Here is a 12,355-nt window from a genome sequence, read left to right as displayed (position 1 = left end):
TCTGATTTTTTTGATTCCTGATTTTGATTGTCCCAACACTAATATTCATACATCCACAAGAAGTTAACACGTACTAAGACTATTTCACCACAAAATATTTCTAAACCGACTTTACGAGCATGCAAACTTTAAAATCCTCAGATCGAAATCAACGTTTGAAAGAGGCAGCTGCATATATGCATAATATGACAAAAACGAAATATGATATCTGATGCTAAAGGGATGATATCTGTCTCACAAAGCAAATACCCATGCAGCGTTTGTAAGCTTGGAACTTACTCAAACTCTATAAAATGCAGAACATGCAATAAGTGGCATCACAAAAGTTGCTCCAAAAGGTGCAGCAAATTTATTTGGATTTCAGTGGGCTGACAAAACAATAAGACATCATATAATTCACCACATGAAAGATTTTCACATAGCTGTTTACAATTTTATAAAATGCAGCACAAATAAAATGGCAACAGAGAGAGAAAAATTGAAAGTCATTCACAAAATGTTTAATCATGAGACAAGCAAATGAAAAATTAAAATAATTAAAAAAACATTTTTTTAACCCCAAACAAAGCATATTGCCACTTGGAATATAACAGGTTGCTATTCTGGATCATGTCTAATAGGAAACTGTGGGGAGTTGAGCAGCAAGATGTCTGTTCACATTACATTTAAACTTCTGCAATTTAGTACAGTCAGGAAAACAGGAAGGGAATTCCAAAGTCTAGCAGTCCAAAGGAGGAAACTATTAGAGTAAAAGACTTTCCAGCATCTAAGGAGCTCAACAGTGAAGGGGTGGGATTTTACTGCTTGTCAGGTTAGTTGGGGATATGTACATCAAGGGGGCACAAGTGTTATGAGTTCATCAAAGCATATTTCATTAAAGTATTTGTAATATAGGCACAGAGATGCGACATTGCAGCAATGGAACAGGTTGAAGCTTGGTTGACAGTATAAGACATTAGCTTTGAAATAATAATAATACTTTGATAAATAAAATGTTAATTTATTTAGTTTAATTTCTCTACAAAATAAATTTCAAAAATCCTTACTGATAAGTATTTGTATAGCAAAATAAAACTTGAAATGTCATACCTGTGAAAACTTGTGGGAACTTAAAAGGCATAATTATAGCTTCATACAATGCTTGTTTAGCATCGTCAAGACCAGCAATATCATCAAAACTCAGTTGTGGTCGACTTATAATAGTATTTTCAATGGCTGAAATTCGATTCTGTTTTTGAATGTCAACATAACTTTCTTGTATTTCTGTAAAAAATAATGTAGAAGCACAGGTAAATCCTTTGTTTTTAACCGTTATGCCATGGGTCCATGTAAAGAATTCTAGTATGAATTTGGAAGTCTTAAATCTAATCTTGTCTAAATGTGTAATATCATTACTTATTATTATAAAATTACTAGTATTTTATTTTACTGTTACTCATAATACAATTTTGTTTACTGATGTTCTAAATCTTATTGTAAGAAGAAATGTCTGAATTTAATTTAGTAACAGCCAAATTAGACGTATTTAAATACTATAACCTGTAAAAACCAATTCCATATAACCATTTACAAGTAATGCAACGAGAAAGAAGAGGAAGTAAAAACCATTTGAAATAATTTATAAAATTTTATGTAAAAAGGGAAAAATAAATTGAAAGGGGAGGGGAAAAAATAATAATAAAGTCTGAAGTTCCACATTTTAACCGTATAAAAGACTGTATTTTGACTGCCAAAAAATGTCCCCGTGAACCTTAAAAGTTCTAGTAACAGTTCAGGAGAGAGAAAGAATAAAATTAAAAGATAAAAAAAGATTACCTCTTTTTTTTTTTTTTTTTTTTTAATGGAAAGTAGATAATGCACTGTGGATGTGTTATCGGTAGTTTCTCCTTTTTTATCCCTCAGTCCTCATTTCCAATGAGTGATTTTTCTGACAAAGGGTGAAAAAAAAAGCTGCTTTCCAGGTCGGTAGTACTTTGTGAACAGTAGCCTGAGATGTCGGAAATTTTCTGTTTCTATGTCTATCCTTGTGGCCATGTCACTAGTAAAGGTGCCGGAGGTAAACGTTTCATCTGGGCTGACGTTATCTACCTGATAGTCAGCGACCCGAACCTTGGATTAACCACTAAGGAAGCTGTCCTATCAGCAGGTGCAAAGTATCAGGGATGCTGTATTGCCATTTGGTAAATGGATTCTGGACCATGTAGTAGTTTCTGGTGGGGCCTCTCGATGCCATATTAGTGGGTAATTGTTACGGCTTTACCTTATCATGCACTACAAAAAAAAAAAAAATTTCGTGTCTTTTTCTCTCATACTTTCCCTCTCTGTCCTGCTCTAACCAAGTCTGTCGACCTGTTCCATAAATCCCAAAACCTCAACATAACATATCTAAAAAAAAAACAAAAAAAAACATCCTCCAATGTACAGCCCTACTACCATGTCTCCTTCTCCAACATCAGGGGTCTATGTTCCAACCTTCCAGAGGTTGAAACCCAATTACAGGAGACAAAACCGAACATATTCTTTCTAAGCAAAACTGGTATAGGGCTGACCACTTCCCTAGACGATTTCATAATTAAAGGATGCTCTAACTTAACATCTAAATTTGACCCCCAAGATCGCCATGGGCATGGAATATGTGCCTACATTAAAGATGGCTTTCCATGTGGTAGGGATATCTCCAGAGAAGACCATAATTTACCTCATATGTGCTTGCTTACACCATCGCATTTATATTTGCCCTCTATCGCCCCCATAACAGTGGGGTTACTATCTTTAAGAGTATATCTGAGAAAATTGACCACATCTTGTCTGCTCATCCTTTGGCAAACATTCACATTTGCGGTGACTTCAATGTCCATAATGTGGAATGGCTGACCCACTCAAATAAGACAAATGATGAGGGGAGGTTCTGTCATGATTTTGCCGTTGCCTATGACCTCACTCAGATTGTTCACGAACCCACCCGTGTGCCTGATACTACCGGTCAGTATGAAAGCCTTCTAGACCTTTTTCTCACAACTTCCCCTGAGCTATATTCGTGTTCCGTTCTATCTCCTCTGGGACCTCCGACCACTCTGTTGTAGCAGTTAAGATAAAAATGAAATGTAATAAGTCTTCAGACGTACCTCTCCACCGTACTGTATATCAGTACTCTATGGCTGACTGGGATAGCTTCTGTACATTCATTCCATGTTTAAAAAGGATGTGTCCTCTATAATAACAGACCTGAGTGAATGGTTAATTGTAGGCATAAACCGATTCGTACCATCCAAAAAATTCCAACAAAACCTAAAAGCCAGCCATGGTTCTCCCCAGAATGTGCTGCTGCCATCATGCACAGAAATCACTTTTTCCATAGCTAGCAACATAATAGATGTACCGAGACTAAAGCTGCTTTCAGGACTGCCAGCAACCACTGTAAAAGAGTAATAAAACATGCAAGAGAGCTATATGCTCAGTCCGTCAAATCCAAAGTAGCTGAGCAGCGGCTTGGTTCCCACCAGTTTTGGCAAATAGCAAACAGGATCCTGAACAGAAGCATGCATTCTATGCCAATCATCATCAATGGACCTGCAGTCATCTCGTCAGCATCAAACAAGACTAAACTATTTGCCAAGAACTTTGCAGCTAATTCTACTCTATGCGACGAAGGCCATCAACTCCCCCTATTTCCTCGTATAACAGACAACACGCTATGCAACATACAAATATCTGTGTGTGAAGTCGCCAAGCTAATCAAGAACCTTGATTCCAGTAAAGCAACTGGCCTTGACGGCATTCCAAATATAGTGCTGAAAAAGCTCCAACAAGAACTTGTCCCCATACTTACAAAACTGTTTAAGCATTGCCTTAAGGAGAAGTGCTTTCCAACACCCTGGAAAATCTCATCAGTATGCCCTGTATTTAAGAATTCAGATGATAAGTCATCTCCCTCTCAGTACAGACCAATAAGTCTCCTGTGTGTCATGAGTAAGCTGCTGGAATCCATATTAAATAGAGAAGTAGTCAACCACCTCACCAGAAATAACCTTCTTAGTGACATGCAATATGGTTTCCATTCTGCTAGAGATCTACAGCAGATGTGCTAACGGTTATATCTCATAGGATAGTGAATCTCTTGACAAAGGCTTCCTTTCTAGGGCAATTGCTCTTGACATATCAAAGGCCTTGGAAATGTTTTCTCAATTATTAAATCATTTCTCTCTGATAGGCTCATTAGAGTAGTGGTTGATGGGCAGAAATCAGAGGTCCAGAGTATTAATGCTGGAGTCCCTCAGGGGTCCATCCTGGGCCCACCCCTCTTCCTGATCTACATCAATGATCTCCCAAAACACATAAATCATTCATTGACATCTATGCTGATGACATGACCATCTATGGCAACACATCAAAGGCCGTAAATGACAAAGTTCTCTCTGATTCTCTCTCCTCTGATCTTGAGTGCGTGGTACAGTGGAGGAAGAGGTGGCTGATTACTTTTAATGCATCTAAAACCAAGCTCCTATCTTTACACCATCAATGCTCTGATCCCCATCTGGCATCAATTGAAATGGATGGCTCTCGTCTTGGGAAGGCTCCATGTTTTGACAAGCTTCTGGGTTTGTCCTTTACTCCTAATCTGAAATGGAACACGTACATCAGGTCTATTGCCAAGGTCGCTGGGAGGATGGTGGGATCCTTCTACCACTCCAGAAGATATCTCACTACTGATCCAATTCTCTTTCTATATAAAAGCCAAGTACGTCCAAGGATGGAGTACTGCTGCCACATCTGGGAAGGAGCTGCTAAAAACAGCCTATCCTGCCTTGACAGAGTACAAAATAGACTTTGTGGCTTAGTGGGGGATGCCCTTTTCTCTTCCCTGCAGCCTCTCTCCCACAGAAGAGATGTTGCGATCCTGTCTTTGTTTTATTGCTATTTTCATGGCAGGTGCTCGTCTGAACTCCAATCTCTGGTCCCCTCTTGCCAATCTTTTACAAAAAAACACCCGTCTAGCTGAAACCACTGTCATTAATTTGCCCCACTCTTTATCTGTGCCTAAATCCAAGTGTAGATTCCATGAGCAGAGCTTCTTTCTTAGAAGTGCACAACTGTGGTACTCTATTCTGATTGCCTGTTTCCTACCTGACTACAACTTGGTTGTCTTCAAGTCCAACATAAACAAATTCCTGACAAACTGCCCCCTTAAGTAAGACACTTTGTCGAATCTCCAATGCTGACGATTAATACGATACTATCCCATTGATTACTGTGCACGCAATAATCCTTATCCCCGAGTGGCTTCCGGGCCTTGATAAGTGGTGACCTCCATGTAAAAAAAAAAAGAAAAAAGTTAAAGAGGCAAAACTTACTTTGAGGTAAGAATATATTTTTTTTAGAAGCAAGGATAATTTATACAGAATTTTTTTTAGAGAGAAGAATTGGCATTCCTGCTTGATATAGCATAAAAATAATGTCTCGTTGGATTTTCTTCTTTTTTTATCAAATAAATCTGCATCTTCTTCAACTTTCTTTTACTCACATTTGGGAAAAAAAAACATTACTTGCTTAGTCGAAAAGAAAATCTTTTTCTTATTAGAGAAGGCCCTTTCTTCTTATTGCACCATTAAAGATTATACACTTTCCTTTTCACTTCAAATATTTCCTGAGGAACAAGCAAATTATTGTTGTTTGCACCGTCACTTTTTTCACTATCTAAGGTTTAACATTTGCACTTATTTCTTTTCCTCTAGACAAAACTTTTGACTTGATTTTTTAAGACTTTTCTGTCTGAACTCAGCCGGAATTTTTTTCATCACCTAGGTGAAAATTTAACTGACGAAATAGGACCTTCATCTAGAGCCTCCTGATGTCTAGCCACGATGAGTTACTACATCCAGGTCTGACATTTTCAAACAATGAATTTTCACTCCCAAAGGTCAAGGCAGCAACTGCCTTTTTTCACTTCTATTTTCGCTTAACAAACAAACAATCCCTCGATCAATTGTTAACAAAGAAACAGTCATGTGCTATCAGTAGCAGTCTCCAACTACTTGCATAGAGGGTGGGTTAAAGAAAGAAGAAAAGAAAGAGAGAAAGAAAGGTAGATGGAAGAATTAAATTCTGATAGCAGCTGCAGTGGATTTTATTTTATGTAACTAGTCTCGATGGAACAAAAGCTCAGATTAGTAGTTTCTTTCAACCAATCAAAATACAAGAGATATATTAACTTCCAAATCTTGCAAATAGTAAAAAAAACAAAAAACAAACACAGCATTTTTCACTCCCCTTCCTATTTTTCTGCCAGACAATACATGTGTACATGTAATAATCCAATCCAGGGGCCTCAGGATGAACGACCTTTCACCAAGTAACATACACATGATGAAAGATATTTCAAATTAAAACACACCCAACAAAGCACATACGCACCGCTCAAAGAACGCATATACATATGCAGTTCATAACACACACACACACACACACACACACACACACACACACACACATCTTTATGCCTATCCTATTTACATGCAAGTAAATGCACACAGCAACTGCCAAAATGTACTCAATTTCTTCTTACATGCTAAATGACTCTTTTATCCGGAATGTTCCTTGGACTCTTTGAACTCACATTCTTTACTTAGATTTATTTTAGGTTGTCACAAAATTTGTTTATACCAAATAAATATATTTTTGTCCCTTTCAAATCCCATATACATGTGGATAGATAACTTAATTTGTTAATATCTGTCACCAAAATGAAACAAAATAAACACTCCTCAACGCTATAATAGATCTACTTTGCTGCTCAACATATGTGCTGCTTCTTTAAGATATCTTTCTCTTCACTGTTGTTCTTCGTCAATAATATTTTATTTATGTTTTATGCATTTTTAAGATGAAGATTAATAATTCATATTATTTGGATTACTTGGACAAACTGTTTTCATCTTGAGTTATTCACGCTATGTTTTGACTGATGTAACCTCCAACCTTCTTCAGGTGTATCTTGTCGAACTCAGGAATCTTCATGGAATTTTGAATAGAATCTTTTATTCATTCTATGGGGATAACATGCTCTCAATCGGTGAGATATAACCAGATAGATTGCTTAAGTAATTCCCAACTGTATCCTTTGTATTGCCCAGACTAAGGTTTGAATTGTCAACCTTCTGAAGAGTATTATTTACGACTAAATTTCACCAGTACTTTAACTGTTACACCACAGGTTTAGTATGAATTTTGGGAGCCTTAAACCTCTTCTTGTTTTTAGTTGTACAATAGCTGATGGAATGAGAGCATGCTACCCCTGTGAATTAAATAAAGGGTTCTGTTCAAAATTACATGCAGATTCCTGAGTTCAACAAGAAAGATTCACGAGTTCAACACGATACACCTGAAGAAGATTGGAGGTTATATTAGACAAAATGTTGTGTGAATAACATTCAAGATGGAATAGTAGTCTGAATAGTCCAAATAAAACATTTTTTTTTTACTTAATCCCACAAGAACAAAATGTTTCCCTGTTTTTGTACAATTTTAATAATTTTTATGCTTAAAAATTCTAGTATAAATTAAGAAGAGCAAAAATATGATTGTTAAAAATTGATAGTGTAATAAAATGAATAAATGATCCCAATTAGGTTTTACTTCAAGGAAGAATAAGGTGTGAGAATAATTGAGACATTTAAAAAGTAATGGAGCATAGTTCTTGAATATCTCTCCTTGCACTACAAATTTATTGATAAAATAGATTTCATCTGGTAAATCTCCCACATAATTAGATTGTTTGTTCTCTTCAGGAAATCTTATTAATAATTTGTTTATTGACAATACAATTTAATTGCTTTCACTTTTGTATTATTTGGATTATTCAGACTTTTGTTCTTATCACGAAGGTCATTTTCACAATGTTTCAGCTGATGTAACCTCTGACCTTCTTCAGATGCATCTCGTCAAACCCAGGAATCTTTCAACCAAAAATGGTAATCTGCACTGAATTTCAAACAGAATTCTTTATTCTTCATGATCGGGTAGAGGTTCTAAGTAATTTGCAATTGTATTCTGAATATCACCTGCACTGAGAGTTGAACCTTCGACCTCCACAAGAATGTCACTTACAACTGAATTTTACCAAGTACTTTATTTTTATGTCATGTTGGAGGTTAAATCAGCTGAAATGTTGTGAAAATAACACTCAAGATGAGAGCAGTAGTCTGAATAATCCAAATAATATGAATGATTAATTCTTATTTAAAAAATTCAGAAACATTAAGGCTTCACTTTAATAATGAAGATTTCAATTTTGATATTAAGAACAAACTCATAAAAATAATTACATTACCTTCCTTAACAGGAGAACCGTTTTTTTCACACGTACTTTTGGTATTGCATTTGGCAGTGAATAATTTTTGTTGAGTTTCAAGACATTTGAGGACACCAGCAACAGAATCCTTTAATAAATAAACAAAAAGCAATTAGAGAAAATGTAACCAATAAATTTACAAACTGAATTTAATTTGATTACTATTTTTACCTAAAGTTTTTATTCCTCATGTTAGATTTAGGAAATGACTTTTAAGTGATAAAATTATCAATTTGAGCATGCACATGGCCATTGGAGTATTTCGTATTTCTTTAAATTCAACTTTCAAAAAATACAAGAAAAATCATTTTTACCAGTCAGATGATCAAATTTTGAAGTAAACTTTTTAATATTTAGAATTCAAAAATTTATTTAGGATCAAATGTTGTACAAATCCTAACAAATGCTTTGGCTTTAGATTTCTTACCATGTAAAGTGGATCAGTTTCAAAGGTCAAAACTTCCCTCAGAATTTCATAAGATCGGCGAAATAAGTTTAACACGATTTCATTATCGATATTACTAAACGGTTTCTGAATTTCTTTCAAAACATCTTCCAAGCTGAAAAGTTAGTAAAAAACAGGACAACTTATGCAACAGTCATTGGAAAATAAAAACTAACTAAATAGAAAAGATTCAGTTGGTTTGCAAAGAATTAAAATAAAATGGTTGCTAAAATTGAAAAAATTAGCAAAACCACTTACTGAACAGGTTTTTAAATTAATTTGGTCATCTTATGCAACATATTCTTTCATGAACTAAAAGTTCAACCTAGTAAATGTGTGGCCCCTGACCTTGGTAAAGGCCATCTTGGAGCGTCTTTGTGTATAGCCAAGACTGACACCAACATTTAGTATGAATTAGGGTATCAAAGTTATGTTTAATGAAGGAAGAAAATGAACAGATATATATATACAGGGTGGTGCAAAAGTCTGGATCCATAGGCAATTTATTATATAACAATTTACAGTTGATTTGTTGATTTACTCATAGACAATTTATGACAAATGGTTTCTTATCTTTAACATAATTTTGATCATTTAAATATTATATCTAATTTTATTTATTATCTTTCAGATCGGTACGCATGTTAGGAAAGATAACAATTCCAGAAAGAGTACAACTTGTGCTTTTGTATGCGAAAGACGACCTCAGTTCGTGTTCAGTCACAGATATTTTTAATGCTAAGTACCTGAATAGGCAACCAGAATTGTCAGCAAAAATTTCATTTGTTTTAAAGAAACAGGAAGCATCCACAGCCGACTCCATACTGGAAGAACAACTGCAACCGATCCTGAAACATCTGCACAAGAACGCAGACATGTAGAAGGAAACCTATGTAAATCATTAAGAAAAGTTTCACAGGAAACAGGTGTATTGAGGTATTACATTGGTTTATTTTATCTTGCAATTATTTTCATCCAATTAGTACAGGAACTGCATAAGGATGACATGGATTGCCATATGGAGTACTGTCAGTGGTTTGTAGAACAAAGACAGATGAAAAACCATGTCCTAGAAAGTGACAAAGTGATATTTCACTTAAACGGTTCAGTTAACAGGTATAATTCATAGTATTAGTTAAAAGAAAATCTTCATTGGATTAAGGATGTGTATGTCTGATACTGCCAACGGATTATGCGGTAGGTTGGTGAAATTATCGGGGAGTACGATAATTGGTCCTTATTTCTTCTCAAACATAATAGGTAAGTCATACCTTCATTTATTAGAAACATTCTTATGCTTCACCTAGATGATGTACCATTAGCAATTTGGATCATGATTTCAACATGGGGCTCTGCCACATTTTGCAAAGGATGTGCAGAGTTTTTTGGACAATACATTTCCAAGGAAATAGATTGGACATCAAGGACCAGTTCAATAACCACCAAGATCTCTGGATTTAAGTCATTTGGATTTTTTCTTATGGCGACATCTTAAATCAGTGGTTTATGCTAACAGACCAAGATCTTTTCAAGCACTAAAAGATAACACAATTGAAGAAATTAAAACCATAAGCGGGAATAACTATGCTCAGAAACGTGCAAAGATCGTGTGTCTCCAGAGTATGAAAATGTTAGGAAGAAGATGGAAATCAGTTTAAACATTTATTGTTAACTGTAATTTGTTTGATAGTTACATTTTTACGAGTAAATCAATTGTTATATGTAAGCTGTAAATTGTTATACAATAAATAGACTATGGGTCCAGACTTTTTCCTACCCTATACTCCTATAAATTCGTGTTTCTTTTGTGTGTATTGATATTCATATTAAAAAACCCTCTTTTCTATTTATTTAAAAAGAAAATACAATTTTCTTATATATGGCTTGTGGAATTGCATTCACTCGCAAAAGATCTAGCTAATTTGCATATTCTTTAAAACATTCATTTTAATTAATTCCCTATTAGTTGCTTCGTTTTTCTAATAGGATAATAATCTTTAGTTAAGTATTACGTGTAATTATATTCATGCAGATATTCTATATCATTTATACTTGCATAATATTTGCATAAAAAGTTCACAGTAAACACAAAATTGTTTCCATATATATTTATGTATACGTATATATTTTTGTTTAATCTATCTATAAAAGTGAATGTGTCTGTCTGTCTGTGTACATTTCCCTATGCAATAACTTTGTCAATTTTAAGTCTACAGACTCGAAATTTGATATACAGGGTACTGAGATTTGGGAAAATCTTTGTGATCCGTTTTCGGCCAGAAATTTGGCTGTTAAGGGGTCAAAGTTCAACGATTTGACCTTTCAGAACTCTACCAAACTCCTCCGACAATTTGGGGTCTAAACACTTGAAATTTTAGATATAGGTTCCTTGGACATGGATCTAACTTAATAACTTGATTTGAACCCAAAACAATAAATGTTAAGGGGTCATAATAGGGGTCAAACTTAAAAAAAATTTACCTCTGTGGTCTCTACCAAATTACTCAGACGATTTCTGGTCTAAACATTTGAAATTTTACATAAAGGGTATTCAGAGATAGGGCAAGCTTTTTCATCGGTTTGGGTCGACAATTTTTAGTTACCAAGCTCTATTTCCTTTTCGGTTTTATTGAGCTTTTTACATCTGGCTGAGTTTATTTTACTTGTAAATATTAACTCTTTAATATTTATAATATATTTTACGTTTACCATTTTGATTACCTTAGTAAACTTATTGTAACTTTTATTTTATATATATATATATATATATATATATATATATATATATATATATATATATATATATATATATATGTATGTATGTATGTTTGCATGTCTGCCTAAAACTTTCAACAGAGGTGACGAATTTTACCAAGATCAGTATCATTTTAAACTTCGACCTTTAATATGACAAATATCGAAAAATTGGCTAAAAACATTAATATCTTCACCTTCAACTAGGCACTTTTCTACAGGGGAAGGTCGCTATTTTTGAAACAATATACTTTTTGAATGTAACTAAAGTTTTCTTTATTCTCTAGGAATTTATAAAATTAATTCCCTATGAAATAAAACAAACAGAACTGTATAATGTTTATATAAGCTGAGAATAGACAGATAGCCTGATTGTCAGAGTTGAGACCAACAAACAACATCCATACATACAATGATCATTGGCAATATAATGATTAAATTGCACTCTCTTACTAGATACTATTTTTAACTAATTATTATGTCAGATATCCCTAGTTCCCACTTGCCTCAAGAAGATTTTATTTGGACATAACTCAATGTTTAGTCATTTGTCTACAGCTAACATATATTTACCCCCTCTTCCCAACAAATTTTAACAAATTTCTGAATCAAATTAGTTAATTCAGACATCCAGATTTATTGTGATACTATCGATGTACCCCCAAGTGTTAGTAATTAAAAAGAAAAAGAAAAAATAATAAAAACGAGAAAATAAGTTTATCAACAGAACAAAGGTATGGGAAGTTGTTCACCAAGGTACACAAAAGTCAACTGAAATAGTATGGTTAATCAAGGTATGTCAGTAATGG

At 34.3% G+C, this 12,355-nt stretch overlaps 1 protein-coding gene across 7 annotated transcripts in view; it reads right to left on the bottom strand.

The window, feature by feature from the left end:
* The window catches only part of LOC145293867 (vacuolar protein sorting-associated protein 4-like), a 74,062-nt gene that overhangs the window by 36,132 nt on the left and 25,575 nt on the right, over positions 1-12,355 (bottom strand). For 4 of the 7 annotated variants that reach the window (XM_080140611.1, XM_080140613.1, XM_080140609.1 and 1 more), the window contains 3 exons: positions 8,775-8,907; positions 8,327-8,435; positions 1,090-1,263 (listed from right to left, as the gene is read on the bottom strand). In XM_080140611.1, the coding sequence (XP_079996737.1) occupies positions 1,090-1,263; positions 8,327-8,435; positions 8,775-8,907 (416 nt within the window). The remainder of the gene's footprint in view (positions 1-1,089; positions 1,264-8,326; positions 8,436-8,774; positions 8,908-12,355) is intronic. The other 3 variants (XM_080140614.1, XM_080140615.1, XM_080140616.1) reach the window with 2 other exon arrangements.

Source organism: Euprymna scolopes, chromosome 15 (assembly GCF_053919585.1).
Source record: "Euprymna scolopes isolate OS-2025 chromosome 15, ASM5391958v1, whole genome shotgun sequence".
Lineage (NCBI taxonomy): Eukaryota > Metazoa > Mollusca > Cephalopoda > Sepiida > Sepiolidae > Euprymna > Euprymna scolopes.
Note: the sequence above shows the minus strand (reverse complement) of the source record. Positions and strands in the feature narration are given on the sequence as shown.